General features: G+C 31.6%; 1 protein-coding gene across 4 annotated transcripts in view; it reads left to right on the top strand.

The window, feature by feature from the left end:
- The window catches only part of LOC115883928 (eye-specific diacylglycerol kinase), a 317,841-nt gene that overhangs the window by 195,940 nt on the left and 101,409 nt on the right, over positions 1–20,492 (top strand). For all 4 annotated transcript variants that reach the window (XR_004050467.1, XR_004050466.1, XM_030902359.1 and 1 more), the window contains exon 8: positions 1,675–1,904. Coding sequence is in view for 2 of the 4 variants with exons in the window: in XM_030902359.1 (XP_030758219.1) it covers positions 1,675–1,904 (230 nt within the window). In the remaining 2 variants the exon portion in view is untranslated. The remainder of the gene's footprint in view (positions 1–1,674; positions 1,905–20,492) is intronic.

The following is a 20,492-nucleotide window of genomic DNA, read 5'->3' as shown; positions in this document are numbered from 1 at the left end:
TTGCATATTGTAAAATCTTAAAAGCTTTTTAAAGAAAAAAAAACTTTATAGAAAAAATATAACAGGGAAGTAACGTATTTTTGAATTTTCATATCGCGTTCAAGCTCTTAGATTGCCATAAAATAAATACCTACATATTAGCTACTTTATTAACCCTAATCACACCATTCCGTAATAAAGATATAAAAAGGGGGAGTTTTTTTTATTAAGATATAAATATGTATGATATACGAGTAGGTATTTTCCCAGATCACTGTAAATCTCCTTAAATTGCTTATAACAAATTGATTAATGTTATACTTATTTTGATTTATATGGCTTGTGGTGGATAATAAAATTAATATACAGGGTGGTCCGAACTGTATTCCGGAAACTTCTGCACATAACAATAAGTAAAAAAGTTCGTATAAATATATGTTCTATAATGCTTAGTTTCGGAGATACAGGGTGTAGAAGTTTCATTTTTATTTCGATTTTTTCCAATTAATTTCTAAATTGGTGTCTGGGAATTTTTTGACATGAGAAATTTGATTTTGATGTCAATATGACTCTTATTTGTAGGGGGCACCACCTACATCTGTTTGAAGAGTAATAACTTTTCGCCCGTACCTGTATAAAACTCTACCGAGTAAAAAAATATACATTTCCGATATTTTTTACGTAAAAAATGTCTCTTGGTAAATATCCTTACGAGCAACCGTTCTCAAGATATTTAGAATGGAAATAGTTAATACATGTCATTATTGACAAAAAATAAACATGTTGAGCAGATCGTTATTTGACTGAAATAATAAATTTGGGAAATTTTTATTTTTTAAATTAATTATAAATTTTTCTGTGAAAAAATGAGGATAAAACAGTTTCTGTTGAACTTTTGGTACAAAAACATTTAAAATTTATGATTTCGGTCTAATAACTATTTCGTCAACATGTTTAATTTATGTCAGTGATGAGAGGTATTGATAATTTCGATTCGATATATCTCGAGAACCATTACGTCATTTGCGACGTTTTTTTACGTAAAAAACGTCGCAAGTGTATATTTTTTACTCGGTAGTTTTATACAGGTACGGACGAAAAGTTATTACTCTTCAAATCAGTTAAAAAATATGTAGGTAGCGCTCTCTACCAGTAGGAGTTACAGTGACATCAAAATCGAATTTCTCATGCCGAAAAACTCCCAGACACCAATTTTCATCCAAATATTGACGATAATTCAGAAATTATTTGGAAAAAATCGAAATAAAAATGTAACTTCTACACCCTGTATCTCCGAAACTAAGCATTTTAGGACATACAATTATACGAACTTTTTTACTTATTTTTATCTGCAGAATATGCTGCCAAAGTTTCCGGAATACAGTCTGACCACCCTGTATAAAGAGCCAATCTACAGTATTTTTTTCATAAAACATTTATAAAAAATGTCCATAATAACTAGTTTTGCGGATCTCTTTGCTAAGTTCGCTTAGCTTAGTGTATTTCAATTGTATAAGTATTAATGTTATTTAAAAACATATCTGGGTCGACGTCATGCAGGTAACTGATCCCTTGGGCCTACATCAAATTAATTTACTGGAATTATATTTTATATGATTTTTTCCCAATTTGATATAAACTCAAAACAGTCTAAATTGAAGCCTTGACAATAAAATTCCTTATTAATTTCCTTAGGTGCCAGACCTGAAACGAGACAGAGCCGCGTCTGTCGACTCCTGCTTCTCCAAAGTGTCCGAGAAAAAGACTGAAGAACTGCAACATTCCGGGGTGAGTCTTGAAGTGCCCGTGGGGCCCAGCGTGGCCCTCAGGTCGAGGTCGGTGGACATCGTGTTACCCACTGATGAGCAGGCCCGCTATAAGGCACTGGCCATGGCAGCGCCGAGTTCAGCACAAGGACAGTATAGGTAAAACTGATAATATTCACATTACGTTATTGATATTCATATATAGTGGTTTTAATTTAACAATTTCTTGAAAAGCGAATATCGAAAAAAATAAAGCTATTGAGATAAACCAAAAAACAAATTGTCGAGAAAAGATGCACTTTGATCATAAAATTAGTTTTAAATTCGTTACTTTGTTAACATAGTCCACAGGGTGTTTCAAACTTTCACCAAAATATCAACATTTTGTTTTCTCTCGTATAATAGACAAATTTAACCTTTCATTCTTAATTTAAAAAGAGACACTAAAAAGTCAAATAATTTACCTACAAATTGCTTAAAAAATCATGAAAATTGACACACTAATTTATTGTAGTTTATTAAAAAAGCTGTTTTTCCATTACATACCAATACATAAAATCAACTAGTACAAGCTATTTTTGTTGTTTAATGTCGTACAATGTTTCGAGAATATTGTTTTGTTTCACTTTTTAATATTTTTGATTGTATGTTTTAATTATTGTATATTTTTTAAAAGTTTCAACCATAAAACAGAACAAAAAACAATACAAATGTATAATACTCGTATGTCTATTATCTGTTACACGTAATTAAAATATTTTTCAAAAATTTTAGGTGACGATTTTTTTACTTTAACTAAATTTTATATTTTATTTTAGGTTCTGCAAATGTTTTTTTTTTATTTCAGCCCTTCCTATAATGGTTTTATTATTATCTCTCTGTAACATATTTATTTTTAATTCTTATTGAATTTTGCTTTTGTTAATTTTTTTTTATTTTATTTATTATTGTTTTGTTAAGCTTAAAAAATAAAATTGTACTTATTTACTTCTTGTTATTATTTACCCTATTTTATAACTTTTTTACCTTTTTACTTTATCATATTACTTCTTAAAACCATTATTTGCATGCGTTGTTTTTTTATCATAGAAGCTTTTTTAGCATAAGAGAAAATAAAATGTTTTTCTAGCTGCTGGATATTACTGACTTTCTATTAAATTGTATTATTGACATTTATTATTGATATTAACTTTTATTTTTAAACAGAATAGTAATAGTCTGTCTATGACCAGTTTTAGACTGCATAGTGATATATTATTATGTAGTGTTGAAATTTATTTTACTGCAACAAAGACCACAGCTTTAATCACCACATAATTCCTGTTCATTTTGCAAATGCTTCCGGTACAACTAACGCATTTTAGTTTAATTAAAAGAAATATTTCGGTTCTGTTATTATGAAACGATATGTTTAGGTACACAGGTATTATATTGAATAAAACCTATTAATAATTGAAGTTTATTAAAAGCTGAATTAGATATATAATTATTATTAAATTCAAATAAACACATTTGATATTTCCAATTTCACTTTATGTAGAAATGTAATTTAAAAGCAATACTACTAACAATATTATTGTGTCCGGTAATACTATAGGTATACCGGGTGTGTCAAAAGTGGCTCACCCCTATAATTTTTTTATTTTATCAGATAAAAAAACGAGATTTGGTATGTTACTACACGACATAAATTAGGATTGATTGACGTATTCAATTGTTTTTGGTTACTTCCTGTTTCACCGGAAATGAATACAACCTTTGATTTTTAAAAGGGATCCTCGCTATATTTTTACTTTATTCCATAGAAAATGACACTGAATAAAATGACATATAATATGTCAACTTTTGACATTTTCGCTTAAAAAAACATCGTATTTTAAATTTCAATCTAGCGTGCCATGGCTGTGTTGGAAACACTAATTTTTAATCAAGGAGCCGTGGAAAAATAGATTTGATCGCCTAATGTTTTGTCTTGTCATGGCCGGTTAAAAGATGCCCAAATCGTATTTTTAATCATATCTCATTTTTTTCAAATGGAACAAGGGTGGCTCATTAGTATATTTGGAAAATGCATTTTTTACGAATAATTTGGTATCAAACACTTGGTATTTCGAGTCAACTTGTCGTTATGAACCGCATCTTATAATTTCAAATAAATGCGAAAAAACCATGCAACATTATATACAATTTTTATCATATCTTTTCCCACAATGACAATATTGGACTTCCTTACACTAATAGGCCACCCTGTATCAACAAATGATGTAAAATAACATTAAAGTCAATCTATCGGTTTTTCGACGTAGCTGAGCCTTTGCCCTTACTTGTATAATATTCTGTAATACGTTTTAATTTAGTATTAATTAAACAAAAACAGGGCATTAATTTTTTAGAGAGAATTATAATTAAAGTGCCAAGAACAAGCCCAATACATTACCTTACATTAATTCCGAACAATGTAGAGCTCCCCATAGCAATGTCAGTCACCAAATTTACCCCTTTTAGCCTTTTGTACCCTCGGGTCCAGCTATTGTTCCCAACCTTCCCACATCCAGAAAGTGCTGCTAATAGACCTACCTGTTCCCTTTTTGTGCGTCCCCCAACCCTGACGAATATTTCGTGGAATAGGGACGGATCTGCCATTAGGAATTTGCGAATAATAAGAACACATGTTACAGTAAAGGCTTTAGAGATTAAAATGGGCTGAAAAGGCTTCGATCGACAGAATATCGGTTAAAAAGGGGTTTTAAGCAATGAAAAAAATGAAAAAGGATGCAATCGAATTATATTTTGAGCTGCCATTTTGAAACCCTTTTTGCTCAGTTTTGTTTAACTTTTTTATTAATAAATAGTATATTGTTTTATTAGGAGTAAAAATGATACTTCTCGTGGCGAGGCTGTAAGTTTGACGAGCATTAGCGAGTCCGACATACAGGCGAGGTACAAAAAGTAATTTTTACTCCGAATAGAATATGCTATTTCTTTCAAACTCCAAAAATAATTTTTTAAATAATTTCAAACCTTCCATTACTATAAAAATATTTAAAATGAATAGCTTGTAAGTAATTATATATCGAGAAACTATGGTTAAGCTCGTTGAATTTGACACTTAATGTCAGTTTCAATAATACCGGGTGCGTCTCAAAAGTGGCTGTAACTTTTTTTATTTTTTTCAGATAAAAAACGAGATTTGGTTTGTTAGTATAATATGACATAAATTAGGATTGATTGACGTATTCAATAGTTTTTGGTCACTTCCTGTTTCACCAGAAATTACTACAACTTTTGATTTTTACCCTCGTATATTTCTACTTTATTCGATAGAAAATGCCACTCTGAATAGAATGACATTTCATATGTCAACTTTTGACATTTTCGCATATAGTTTATGCGAAATATTTTATAAAATTGTAACATGCGCTTCAACAAGACAACTTGACTCGAAAAACCAAGTATGTGGTACCAAATTATTTGTAAAAAATTGCTGTTTCCAAATACGCTAATGAGCCACCCTGGTTCCATTTGAAAAAAAAATTGAGATATGATTAAAAATACGATTTGGACATCTTTTAACCGGCCAAGACAAGTCGCTAAAAACATTAGACGATCAAAACTATTTTTCCTAGGCTCCTTGATTAAAAATTAGTGTTTTTAGCACAGCTATGGCATTCTAGATTGAAATTTAAAACACGATTGACCAAAAAGAATTGAATTCGTCAATGAATCCTAAATTATGTGATATACTAACATACCAAATCTCCTTTTTTATCTGAAAAAATAAAAAAGTTATAGGGGGTGAGCAACTTTCGAGACGCACCGGTATACTTTCGTACTTTTCTACTTAGGCGTAAAAGTGCTTTATACTTTTATTTTACCGACGACGGGGGGAGATATACCTCCTGAAACGTTAAGCATTTTTTTGTTATATTAGAAAAATACCACTGTCAAATTGGTTTCCATTGGATAAATACAGCGGTGTTTACAAAAAATAACTATTTTATTTTGTAGATTTTTTTCTAGTAGCGAAATACCCAAAAGTCTTTTTTGGAAAATCATACCCTCTCAGTTTATAACAAAAGGGGTATGGTTGTTATTTAAACATAAACTTCCCGATTAAATTGTTTGTTTAGTAGACAGTTTCTTTTGCAAAATACACGCTGTGCAACCTGCATATTAAAATGTCCAACGCAGACCGACATCAAACGCTATATTCCACCTACTGCACGACAAACGTGTACGCGTAAACACCATTTTTCCTCATTTGGACGCTCGTTATAATGAAACGTTGCCGTTTTGTGCCTAAATATTGTTTCTGTTTATTGGCGAAACACGGGGGCACAATAAGCGACATTAACCGATCCAGTTGGTGGGACAAATCATCGTCAAAAATCAGCAAACCGTGCGGTTTGGGCGCCAATTAACAAAACATTTCTCGAATTTGCGTACGTTGCAAATCATTAAATTGACACGGAAAAATTAACGACAGCAAACAAGGTCAATTATTAAATGCACAGATAAATGAAACAAGTTTAGATAGGAAAGTTTCCATAAAGACAATGCAAATACTATTTGATGCTGTTTTTTCAGCGGATGCGATCCAAAGATTTCGACAATTTTGGAGCGTTTCGGCATTTTCCGGAATTATATCGAAAAATGTATTATTATTGTTTTCATAAATATGCATATTTAATACACCCAGATGCAAAAAAAACACAACGGAGAAATTTTTGTTCAAATTTAAAGTGTTATATTTTTGTTATTTTTAGCTTTATTTTCATGATTTTTTTTGCAAGCTGTATATAATTATATCAACTTTAATTCGTACACTCAGCTTTTTTATAAACTTTAGTATTTGGCATATTATACAGGGTTAAACGAGGAGTTGTTTTTTACCTTAACTTTAAAACACCCTATGCAATAATTTCGTATGTAAATTTTCCTAAAATATAATTTAACGGTTAGAATCATATCTCCTGAGTATTTTATTTTTTAGATCATATCAATACATTCCTTGGTTAATTTTTAAGAGCAAAATGAACTTGCAACTCGATCTAACCGCTCGAGCAGATCGTTTTACTACGTTTGCGCGTACTTGTCTTCACGGGATCGTTTTGGACGCGATGTCGCGCTGCTTGCTCGCCGCTATCCTCGCCGCTTCACTATGTTCTTAGCCTAAGGACTCCATTTTGGGTACCTCTATCCACGTGCCAAGTTTTGTTCCAATCGACCCAAGTTTTGTTCCGGACCCATTTAGAGGCATCGGTTCGAAACGTCTTGTAGCCCGTCCCCAATTATGCCAAAATCGATCCACATTTTTCTTCAATATCAAATCCTTAGTCCCACCCTGATAGAGATGTAAACGAAACGTCGCATTTTAACTTTGGGACCGTGAGCACCGTCGCCGTCGCTTACATTCGCCATTTCTAAGGAAAAAATAAGTTCAAGGAACTAACAAAAATATCCTAAAAATAAATAATAATAAAGCAACATCAGCTTAAAAAGTTTCAGGTTAAATTATTATGAATAGAGGTTTATGTTAAGTTCTACCTAGTCTAAGGGATTACGTTATGCTCGCAGACATACTGGAGGTTTAGTGAGTTGAGATTAAAAGCTTTGTCTGAATAAGCCAAAATTATAAAATATTAAGTAACTTCTTGGCAACACCGCCTCACCTAAAAGCGTTGAAAATGCTTTTAGGTCAAAAACATACCTGCTTTAAACAAAAACTAGTTAGGGTTTAAGTAAAAAATTCACCTGAGAATTTTTAAGCTGCTGTTGTTTTATAATATTTATTTTTTGAAAGTTTTTTTTTCCTTGATCTTATTTTGTTGTTCTTTCCTTAGCATACAGGGTATTTTGCATACTTATTTAAGACTGTATAAATTAAAACTTCTATTATATTCGAGACCTCTTACAAACCCCTTTCGAAACAATTAAAAAGAACCAGCTATTTTTAGACGCCACCTATCATATGTCTTCGTTCGTTATTTCCTGGAAAAATTTGTCTATTCTGTCCCGACGTGCAACAATACCCGGCGTGACATCATATGCGTTCCGGAAATAGCTCGAGAGGGCTCTTCTCCGTAAAACACCGGAAGGAAACAAAAATAATCCCTTACGCTGGAAAATGTAAGGGTGGGGTGCATCTCCTGCATTAATTAGGGTAATAAGGGGTGAGGGGTTTATAGGATATGAAAGAAAAGCTTGCCGTGTTTTGAAAAGCAAGCGGCGTAAGTGAACAAAGGTTTCAGCTTTTAGAATATTAGCCTTAGAAAGAAGATGTGTATCGTGTCCTGAAAAATTATGTAATGCTTTCTGTCAGATTATCTAATCAACTTTAACGTTGTAATGTTAAAATACCGGAAAAATCATTAGGTAAATAGCAAATTAAGGCACTAATTCATCACAATATACCAAAACACTTTACTTTTGCACTGGACGTGCCTCTCGACAACCAAGCATCATATGCATCTAATTGCCTGTAATTTGAGACTTGTTTAATTCGTTTTAAATTATTAACCTCTATAACATGATCTTTATCAATAATATGTTAAGCAACGCATTATTTATCCGGTCTGCCATATCTGAGCCGTATGTATTTGAAATCTAGTAAATATTAATCTTCTGGTTTGCCCAACATAATTATAATATATAATATAAATACCCGACCTATCCGGTAGAGGTGTTTTATCTTTAGGATTACCTAATAGTTGTTGTAAATTATTATTAGCACTATACACAAGTTTATAATGGACATTCTTAAAAATTCTTTTTAAACCACGGAATAACCCTCTATCGAACGGTATTATTGCAATATATTTTGAGGTTGAATTTGCAGAAATCACAAACTTATATCTATGTTTTCTAATTACTTTTTCAACTAATGAAGGAGAACATCCATTACACTCAGCTACATTTTCCTAATGTAGTATCTTTTTTATTTCGTATCTTTTGTTGATAAGTGGAAAACTAAGTAATCCATAATCTATGAAATTTAAATCAGCCATCTTATGTTCAACACTATGGTAAGACTTAATAGGAATACCGGGTGCGTCTCAAAAGTGGTTCACACATATAACTTTTTTATTTTTTTCAAGTAAAAAAACGAGATTTGGTTTGTTGGTATATGATATAAATTAGGATTGATTGACGTATTCAATTGTTTTCGGTTACTTCATGTTTCACCGGAAATGACTACAACTTTTTATTTTTAAATGGCACCCTCGGTATTTTTTTACTTTATTCGATAGAAAAGGAATAGACAGGTTTATTTGAAATTATAGCATGTGGTTCATAACGACAATTTGACTCGAAATAGCAAGTGTGTAGTATCAAATTATTCGGAAAAAAATGCTTTTTTCAAATATGCTAATAAGCCACCTTCGTTCCATTTGAAAAAATTGAGATATGATTAAAAATACGATTAAGGAATCTTTTAACCGGCCAGTACAAGACACTAAAAACATTAGATGATCAAATCTACTTGTCCAAGGCTCCTTGATTAACAATTAGTGTTTTTAACATAGCCATAGCACCCTAGATTGAAATTTAAAATACGATTTTTTATGAAGCGAGAATGTCAAAAGTTGAAATATGTTATTCTATTCAGAATTTCATTGTCTATCGAATAAAGTAAAAAAATACCAAGGGTACCATTTAAAAATCAAAAGTTGTAGTTATTTCCAGTGAAGCAATAAGTCACCGAAAACAATTGAAGACGTCAATCAATCTTAATTTATGTCATATACTAACATACCAAATCTCGTTTTCTTAGCTGAAAAAATAAAAATGTTATAGAGGCCACTTTTGAGACGCACCCGGTATATCTGTATGAAGTGGTATTTTTCCTATACATATCAAATTCCGGGAAATCCATGAGTGTTTTTAGTAACTAATACATCTAGAAATTGTAATCTACCATTAGATTAGTAATGTACGCCTAGGTAAATGCTGTCCCTAGACAGCAGGTCAAGCGAGGTCAAGCCCTAGCTTGACCTCGCCAAAATTATTATGGATTGTCATTCCGCAGACAACTTTGACATCTTTTTTTTTCGATCGTGTGGTTCTTAGAAAGAAAAATAAGTAGAGAATTTCAATAGGGTAAGTAAATAGATAATAAAAAATCTGTAATCTCATAATTTCATTATGGGATTGTTAATAAAATACAAATTTAACGCAAACGCACGCCTACATTTATACTAACAACACAACAAAAATACGTTGACGTCAGCCGAAGCAGAAACGCTATCGAGGCGTAGAGCTACCCGAAAAGTAAATAAACGAATTGGAAAGCACGTATCGGCAAACAAGGGTCCAATGTAAAACCGAACTCGACTCAAAAGTAAATTATAACTTTCCGCAGAAAACAAAAAAATATCAGCACGATATAGAAAACAATCGGTTGTAGTTATTTGCAATCTCTGCCAACTCTCAGCCAGTTTGTGGGCGTTGATTTTTTTTCTCTAATCGCTGCTGGTAAAACCAAAACTTTTTAATTGAAGCTCTCAGTCTGTTATTTTTTCTCGATGATTAAAAAAATTAACGTCTTCTTTTTGCTGCTAAGACTAAACTGGACGGGGCCTAGTTTGTTTATACGCAATCCGAACAACGGTCCTCGGTCATATCATTGTCAATGGCCTGCTACTACTGCCATTACTCGCTGACGAGTATTTGACACGCATCAGAAGATGGTTATGCAAGGCGTTTTCTTTCTTGAGTTTTTCTGTAATTGAGAAGCCCGATACATGGTGTTATCTCTCTTCCGTACTTTGTTGCCTTTTTACTTGTTGGTTATCGTTAACTGAGTTTACAATTCTTCTCCATTGCGTTCCATTGTGCGCTGCTTCTTGCCTCTGATTCTGTATGCTTATCCCTTTTAAGTTTTCGTGGAAAATATCCTTGTACCTTTTGGGTTGTCCACCCGGTTTCTAAAAATTTTTTTAGAAATTTTTTAGAATTTTCAGCGGTATTTAGTAATCATGACTTTACCGCTCTCGCAGCTGGCTTTTTCAAGGACCGATACGTGGTGGCCATGGCGGAATCATTTGATTTTTAAGAGTTGTCTAAGGTGTCTCTATTGCAACTTGTTTAATGCGTTCATGTGCCGGCGGTATGGCACCCAGGTTTCACTTCCTATAACATAGTTGGGATTATTATTGCTCGGTACACTGCAAATTTCTTTTTTGTGCTCAAGTTATGATTGTAGAAAACCCTGTCATTAATTTCCAGAATGCTCTTGAGGCGCTGCTAATCCTGTGCTGAATTTCAGAGTCGATATTGGCCTTTTCCGAAATCAAACTGCCGAGGTAATTATTGAATTCCGCTACTTATTCCAATAGTTTTTCTGCAATTTTTATGACATTATTGTGATTTTCCTGGGGAGTGCACATAATTTTAGTTTTTTCGATGTCAAAATTACAATATTAATCATTTAAAATTCATCATTTTTTATATCAATAAATTATTTTGAGGTATAACATAATATAATATTCGTAACGAATAATACACAAAACATTCTAAAATTTTAAAATATTCAATTAAATATTCTGTCAAGTTTTCCGCTTCTCTATTATTTCGAAACCAAGCGTTAACAACGAAATTCGCAATTCTGCACATGAACCCTGTCATTTTAAAAATAATTAATTATTAAAAAAATGCTCAATACTTCATTAAAAAGTTTGCTATACCTTTGCTAATTACAACAGAAAAAATAATGTAATAACGTATTAATATTGAATTCTATAGAACTGAAACAACTGAAATGCATAAACAATGATAACATTCTGGTTTTTGTGGCCAAAATTGAATTTAATAATTTTTCGATTCAGCTAAATGTTTTGTTATAAAAATTTTCTGTTCAATAGAATTCGAGAACTGTATTTAAACAATTTGTTGTTTTATTTGTAAATAAGCATATAACACAACAGTAATATACCGTATGAACGAAAAAAAACGGCATCAAAGACAACACTGCTGGGGAATGCCATTTGATGATAATGTTGGAGAGGTCAATACTAAAAATGTACATACACACGAACATACACACATTACGACACTAAATGGAATGTTAATACAGAAAAAAAATACCTAAGCTTTATTTTTTATTCCAAGAAAAATTTTGGAAATTGCATATTTCGGCAGATATTTACAAAAAAATGATTTTTCTGTGCTCTGCATAAATATACATCAAAATCTTCATTACATTACGAAGAATATAGGTCTAAATATTTATTTAAAACACACTTATATATTTTATCTATCAGATTTTTAACCTTTTTCGTATTTGTGCAGCTCTCGATTCTTCTAGATTGAAAAGTTCAATTTAAAAGTAAATATGAGGAAAGACTAGATGATACAAAGTAAAATAAAAGGTCTTATTGTTTGTTCCTGTGGCGCTTTATATAAACATAATTTTTTCTCAAACAAAGCTGAGTAGAAAATAAATTTTATTCTGCTTTTATAAAACACTATAAAACTTTATTTGTATGGTCGGTTTAGATTAATGCATGTGACTTTAAAGATGTTTTTAATATTAAAAAGTTTTTCGTATTTAGACGTCACGACATTTATTAAAAGTTGCATGAAACTTTTCAAATACTAATATTTAATATTGTAAAAATGAAAAAGTTTGTATACATACAAATCTACTTTCATAACATAGTTTTTACTTCCAATTTTTAAGTTATAAAAGCGGTCCTACACATAATGATTTCCGGAAGATTTGAAATGTACAGGCTGGTCGAAATAGGTCTGTTTTAACAGAGAAAACCTATTTCCTGACTAGATAGAGCAAAACCGACGTAGATGTCATGGGCTCGATTTCTGAGACACGTTTAATGGCATAAACCGCCTGTTGCTATTTTCACTGCCAACTGAGATACGGGGTCTTTTTGAATTTTTTACCATTTTGAAAATCGCCCATAATTTTTTTATTTCGCGGAATAATAAAATTCTGTAAAGACGTCCTTAAGGCACTTTTTTAAGCACAATCTAGTGGCGTAGTCAGCTTTTTTCTATACTTGCTCTTTTTGTTAGAAATAATAAAAACTATAATTATTTAAATGGAAATCATAGTTGGCTATGAACTTAAAGAAATGCTGATATTTAACCCTTTCCAACGATATAAACTTATGGGTATGTATTTCTAAGAATAAGAGAAATATTAGGGTTTTTTATCTGTATCCAAGCGGGCCTTGATTTTGTGTTAACCTAGTTGCCTAATTATTTTTTATCGCAATTTAATATTCTATATTATTATTTATCTGCAAAATTAAAGCTTTCTCTGGCCGTATTATAAATTTTACTAATTTGAAGGTAGATTTTTGCAAATAACTTTTAAATGACTATTCCAAATGAAACGAAATTCTACACAAAAGTACAACTTTAACGCCTCTTCAAAAAAGTCTAATTAAACTTTTGCATAAAACCATCTGGGGAGATAATATTTAACCTTTTCAGAATTTACACGGGCATGTTCCGATGCACCACACGGTATACTAATTCTGCTCTAAAATAAGGACCTTAGTGGAGTTCAAACTGCAATAAACAGTCTATTAATAGTATAAAATCGAATTCGATTGAAAATCGATTGTTTTTTGTTTTACGATAGTAGACTGTTGTTTAGAGAAGCTGGAAAATAATATGCATGTTTTATTAGTCTATTCCCAATAAACATACTGAACTTGCGTCAGTCAATAGAAAGAAAAACGGAATATTGGAGACCAGTTGTATCGTAAAGAGTTCAAGGGTATTTATTTTCCTAATTTCATTTTTATTTTCATAGAGTTTGTTAATTTTTGTTTCTGGATTTCCTGTATCTGCGTCATAAGTTGACGTACATTTTAATGTTCTTATTTTACTTTTTATTTTACAAAAAAAACTAAATAACTGTCAAATTTTATAAAATATTCAGAGTAATTTAAAAAAAACCATGAAAATATAAAGGTGTCCTAATATACCGGGTGGTGCATTGGCGTTGGAAAAAGGAAATCCCATGCAAATTTTGAACGATTTTTGTTAAGGGGGTATGGGATGGGGTTAAAAATTAAAAAAAAATCGTATCGTAAAAAAACTCCAAAATTACAGTAGCTAGCGAAACGCGGTTTTCAATTTAAGATTAGAAATAATATTTCCAACAAAATTTGTTGGAAAACATCAAAATCAGTCAAAGTCGCAGTTTTTGAGATAAAAAAAATTGAAAAAATTCCTTTACTTTTAAACTAAAAGAACTGCCTACCAACTTTTTATTAACATATTTTAGTATGGGCGGCTATACGTGCCTCCCGGCGCCATTTTTTTTTAAAGGTCTGCTTATGCTGAACACACATGCCAAATTTGAACAATTTTAGACAATGTAGAATGTAGAATGGTATCGGATCTTCGCGACCTCAAAAATCTATTATATCTCTTTTTCTTAAATTATACCAAGTTATAGTCTCATGGCTTTGACAAAAGCGAGTATCGGAGAGTTTTACAAAGGTTAGTTCTCGATGTCCAGTAAATGGAGTGTTAGCTCCTTTTCGAACTAGATCGTTTGATTTTTGATTACCATTAGCCTTAGTGGCCAGGAACCTAGAGTAGGATTTTCATTACTTAATTTGTCCAAATTGATTCCGTTGAATGATCTTAGGGGCAAATTTCCATTAATGCAATCGATGATCTGCTGTCGCGTAATTTTCCAGATACAGAAAATAAGCACAAAATCAATGGAAACCTGCTATTTTTTTATTAGAAAAGCGATTTCTGGCCGGATATACCCGGCCGTCCGCCGGGAAATATAATTTCCCTGGGACTTTTTCTCGCGAAAAACGTTTTCCCTTTCGCTTATTAACTACGGTCGATCGGTTTGCCTTTGAGGCGGAATTTCCTCGGAGGCCTGGCGCTTTTCCATCCCTTTAAACGACTAATTTGCGTTTTTCTTCCTCGTTGCTTTCAACGACATCTTCATTTTCTTATTTTGTCGCTTTATTAGATTGGTTAACGAGAGTATTTTAGACTTTTATTTACTGTTAGTGGAAGTAGCAGTAGATTGGATTAGGTTGAATGTTTTTTTTCTTCTGAATATGAATAAAAAATTTTCAAGTCCAAAAAAACATTTCGGGCATAATATAGAGGGTGTTTATAATTTACAACGATGAACACTGACAATCAAACCCACAAAAATTATTTCCCCTTTCACATTAAAACAAGATGATTCAAAACTTTTGAATGTATATATATGCAGAATTAGTTTAAGTGTCATACTTAAGTACATATTTACTATCTGCATATATAATTCCCAGATTATTAGGTGTTTATTTTTGACTTAACGTATTATGATTGCGCCTACGTAATGTATGTCAACAATCATCTTAACAGTATCATTAATTTTTACGATAAAAGTTTTGTTTACCTCAATAAACGAATTTTGATGTACCTAAATATACTGATAGACATTTCTGTAATATTTATACAGGGTGTCAAAAAATAGTGTATGAACATAATAATATGCCCTAAAATGCTTCCCAAAGAAGTTACTCCATCTCCTACTCGTAATAAATTCCTTGAAATAATAATTTCTGAATATTTTTTAAAACGTAACTCGCTATGGAAAAAAAAATATTGTTTTATACACGACGATAAAATTGCATTATCGTCTCCCAAAATTAATTCATTAAAATTATCATTTTATCGTCTTTTGTATAAAAAATAACTATTTATTTAACTTTTCGAGGACTGTAACTTCTTCGGGAACCAATTTAAGGTATATGTTCATAGGAACTTTTTGTTTTATTTTTATCTGTAGAATCCCCCATCAAGTTAGATACACAATTTTTTTGACACCCTGTATAACAAATATCGTGTGATAAAAAAAACGGTATGATCAAAAAAGAAAAATTAAGTCGGCGCTCGACCTAACTCTTTCCTTAATCTTCTTTATTCAAAGATAGAGTCCTATTCTTATCTGCGCGTCAAATGATAACAATTTCCAATGCTAAAATGTATCTTTTTACTGTATTAAGCTGGCGTATTAATAAACCTCATGCACATACACATAAATAAACGCAGCAAGATTAAAAGTGTATGGAGATAAGCATGGATTACGGACCAAATTATACGGGCGAGTAAACAAACCATCGCCCGACGTAAAATACTCGTACGACCGGCCTCGTTTCAGTTTCTACACAGTTACCGGAGCCGAAACACCGTAGAAAACGATAAAGCCGCGTATATTATACGAGTACGTAGAAATCACGACCGCAACAAAGTCGGTTTGAGGGTGAGAATAGTTCAGTGATGGGTGACAAGGAATAAAAGTTTTTAAGTAGAGATGGGTAGATCTGGTGAATTTTTTTGTGGTGTTGGGGAAAAATCTTACATATGACATCCAGAAAAAAATGGCCAAGTGCGAGTCGGACTCGCGCACGAAAGGTTCCGTACCATTCATTATCTATACAACATTAGACACTATGTTATTATAAACTTTTTTTCGGATTTAGCTGAAATTTTGAATGCGCGTATAAGTAATTTAAAAAAAAATGAAGAAACACATTACTAAAAATTGTATTAATCAGTAATAAATATGTAAAAAGTAAAAATAAATATGTAAAAACTAAAAAAAAAACGATTAAAAAAAAGTCGCCTTGACTAGGATTCGAACCTGCCTTACTACGGCTCCAACGTCATAGAAGCGTAAAGTCCTAACGCTTTAACCACGCGGCCACCAAGGACTTGAAAGATTCTATGCAAAATTCTTACTTAAAAGATAATGTTTAGTGAAAGTACTTTTTTATTTAACCGTTTACTGTTTCGAACTAAACGAAGAGCACCTTTTTTACGTATTAAAATGTGCGTAAGAGTACCAAATTTCAAGAAAGACGATTTACCAATGTTCTTAAAAATATATTATTTTTATTTGTCCTTTCAAGGGCTGTAACTTCTTCGCCCCACTAAAGTTAGATACACTATTAAAAACGGCAAAATAGTATGTCCCTAGATCATTTTATGCATTCGTTTTATTCAGAATCAGCATTTAAATGATATTAGTAAAAATCTACCTTAAAGTTAGTAAAATTTAATACACGGCCCAGAGAAGGCTACAATTAAAATACTAGCAAAAATGATTTTGTTATTGTCAAATTCGATGTCACATTTTGTTTACAAGAATTTGAAGGTGCCAAATAGAGTAATTTTGCACAAAAAACCATAATGTTGTTAGAAATGTTAATAAAAGCTCATTACATTTATTATTTCTAGACGATTTTTGAGTAAATCAACAAGCCAATCAGTCTTTACTGTAACATATAGTAAAGACCAATAAATAACAGGACATATTTGAAGGAACACACATTGAAAAACATGTTTTTCGCAAATAGCACAGAAATTTGCTTGTTAATTTTATTAAATTGTTCAAATAACTTTATTTTCTCGTTATTTTCCCGGGTCTAAAAAAGAAAAGTTATGTGTGTAAACAAAAGTTTCCCTTTTTTCAATTTAATAACATGTCTTCAATTTTATCAAAATATTTTCTTATCCAGCTTGAAAAACAACATTTTCCAAGCTGTTTTTTTGTCATACAAAACTTTTTTATTTCATCCCAATTTCTTTTTTGTTATTCGATAGGATATTCTAATAATATGCCCTGACATATTTCGAGGAATTCACTTAAACTTAGATAAACACACTTTACTGACCGGACTAGTTAAGTATGTTAAATGGTTTTTAATAATACTGAAAGGTATTTATAAAATGGAACAAGCAGCGTAATAGCCTACTTAATATAGCTTAGAACAAGAGCATTATATACAGGGTGTCCCAGAAATAAGCGCAATTATTATAAGGTGTGGTAGATCTGGCCAAAAGAAACAGATTTTCTCTTTGCCATTTTTAAAATAACTTGCCTCAAATACCAAGCAATTACCAGAATCTCAGCTTTCCAGTGTTGACTCTCCAGTGTGATCGAAAAGTTTTTCAAAATTTTCCGGAATATAGGTATCAAGAAAAATATAAAATTTCAACTCTTTTTTCGTCAAAAAACTTATGGGCTAAAATTTCTGTGACACCTGTATAACTTAAGTAACTTCAGTTTTTCAGAGTGTAATAATAAAAAAGTCATAAAAGTCTTCCAAATAAACTATTAGCTTTTCTCCTATTATTTAACAAGTGGGAATAATACAATAATAGGCGCAAAAACAAGGGAAGATAACCAGCTGGTACAGAATAAGCTGTGGTAGCAAATAAATTGCATTGTAAATTAGTGAACAGTTTTTTTCGAGTGAACTCTTTAGTGGAAACTCTTATTAAAGTGCTTCAAAATGCAAACGATGGTGAAGGCAAAGGTTGTTAGAAAGAAAAGAGGGCTAGTAAGGAATCGTTCCTTGTACTACAAGAATCGTTTAAGGTGAGTGGTAAATAAGCTAGACACTTTTTTCCGTTAAATTAAAGTTAAATTCCTACTGGAGGATTATTTTTACAATAGAAAAAATTTCACAAAAGTTTTTGCTTGTTCTAATATTGTTAAGCTCTTTTATACTTTTTCAATTTTCATTTTTTTCAAATATTCTATCCTTTGATCGGACATTTGTAATATACAGGGAGTATTAACAAAGTACAAATATTTTTAGGGGTGGTATATTTCGACCCAAGGAACACGTCTCTGAGGTTTTTTTCGCAAAAAAGATGTTGAAAATCGTGCATTTTCTTTTATATTTTCCTCTATATTTTACCTTTAAAACTTTTTAGAACTGCCTGTTCACCGCAAAGTTCCCCACGGTATAATTTCTTAATCTCTGATATTACCAATATTACCATAGTTACGGCTTTACTGCAAATACAGAAAAAATCAGGTATGTAGCTCTCAATTTTTTTTTTAAATAAATAATTTTTTTTAAATTTTCTAACATGGATAACTCGGTTATTTTGAACTTATTTGAAAAACGGTAAAGAAAAAATATGTGTCTTTTATCGAGATCTACCAGACCTGAAAATATTTGCGCTCACCCTGTATACATACAGAAATCCTGATATTTTTTAGGAACACCAAATCCCTCTAATTATATATAAGATTATCTTGTCTTAGTTAAACAAAATATACGAAAGTAAACAACAGAAACAAACCAAACCCACGTTATTAAATCTTGACATGACAGTTCCAAATATGACTTTCCCTTGTAACATGTAAATAATTCGCGAATTCGACGTTAATTTTCGTCAAGATTCGTCTAAATAGGCGGACGTTGTAGTTCTTCGGAACCGCGAACTCAAACAATACGACAGAAAATTTGTTTGTTCTCCTTCAAAGTTACTTTGCAAGAAATACGAGCGACGGCACACTGTTTGCATTACAAATAAGACGAAATTTTATTATCCATTCAGAAGAGATATTATTCATTAATCTACATGAGAATAGATACTTCTGAAATGCCGATTAAGGAAATGGCGTAGGTGTTTTTGCTTCTTTCAGTTAGTATATTTCTCCGTTATTATTATCTAAATTCAGAGCAATTGCCCAGCTAGTCATCAAATCAAGAGAGGAGGGCCATAGTCAGGTCCTGAGACCACAGATAACACCGATATAAGGTCTAAAGAGTCTCTGATTCGTCGGCCTTGCCTATTTAGCCGGATTGTGTACGTTCTGGAGAGTAGTTTTGGGGGGAAAATTGTAACACCCTTCTCAGTCAGCTTTAGCCGAAAAAATGACCCTAAATAGCCCAAAAATAAGTTTTCGCAAATATTTGCCAGAATATGCAACTAACCTAACCTAACTTAGGTCATTGTCTACAAAAAAAATCCTGACACTTTTTTTGTGAAGTTCCGGGAAAACGCTAAAAACGGCTCTAAAAGGTCAAAAGTATTCAAGATTTTCCATTAATATTGACCAGAATATGACTAGTCTATACAGGGTGCGTCTCAAAAGTGGCTCACCCCTATAACTTTTTTATTTTTTCAGTTAAAAAAACGAGATTTGGTATGTTAGTATATGACATGAATTAGGATTGATTGACGTATTTAACTGTTTTTGATCACTTCCTGTTTCACCGGAAATTACTACAACTTTTGATTTTTAAATGGCACCCTTGGTATTTTTTTAATTTATTTTAAAGAAAATAACACTCTAAATAGAATGACATATCATATGTCAACTTTTGACATTTTCGCATATGATTTATTTGAAATTATAACTTGCGGTTCGTAACGAAAATTTGACTCGAAATATACCAAGTGGCTTTAATAAAAAAAATATTTTTTTAAAAAATAGGCTTTTTCCAAATATGCTAATGAGCTACCCTCGCTCCATTTGAAAAAATTGAGATATGATTAAAAATATGATTTGAGCATTTTCTAACTGGCCAGGACACGACAATAAAAATATTAGACGATCAAATCTATTTTTTCAAGGCTCCTTGATTAAGAATTAGTGTTTTTAACATAGCCATGGCACTCTAGATTGGATTTTAAAATACAATTTTTTATTAAGCGAGAATGTCAAAAGTTGACATATGATAATATCATTCTATTCAGATTGTTATTTTCTATCGAATAAAGTAAAAAAATACTGAGGGCGCCATTTAAAAATCAAAAGTTGTAGTCATTTCCGGTGAAAACCAAAAACAATTGGATACGTAAATCAATCCTAATTTATGTCATATACTAACATACCAAATCTCGTTTTTTTTATCTAAAGAAATAAAAAAATGCCGAAAATGAACAATGAAATATATTACGATATTACCCTCTACAAGTACCCATTTCCTTTTTTAGCTTATTAAG

This window comes from Sitophilus oryzae, unplaced genomic scaffold, assembly GCF_002938485.1.
Source record: "Sitophilus oryzae breed Bouriz unplaced genomic scaffold, Soryzae_2.0 scaffold_2006_pilon_pilon, whole genome shotgun sequence".
Taxonomy (NCBI): domain Eukaryota; kingdom Metazoa; phylum Arthropoda; class Insecta; order Coleoptera; family Curculionidae; genus Sitophilus; species Sitophilus oryzae.
Note: the sequence above shows the minus strand (reverse complement) of the source record. Positions and strands in the feature narration are given on the sequence as shown.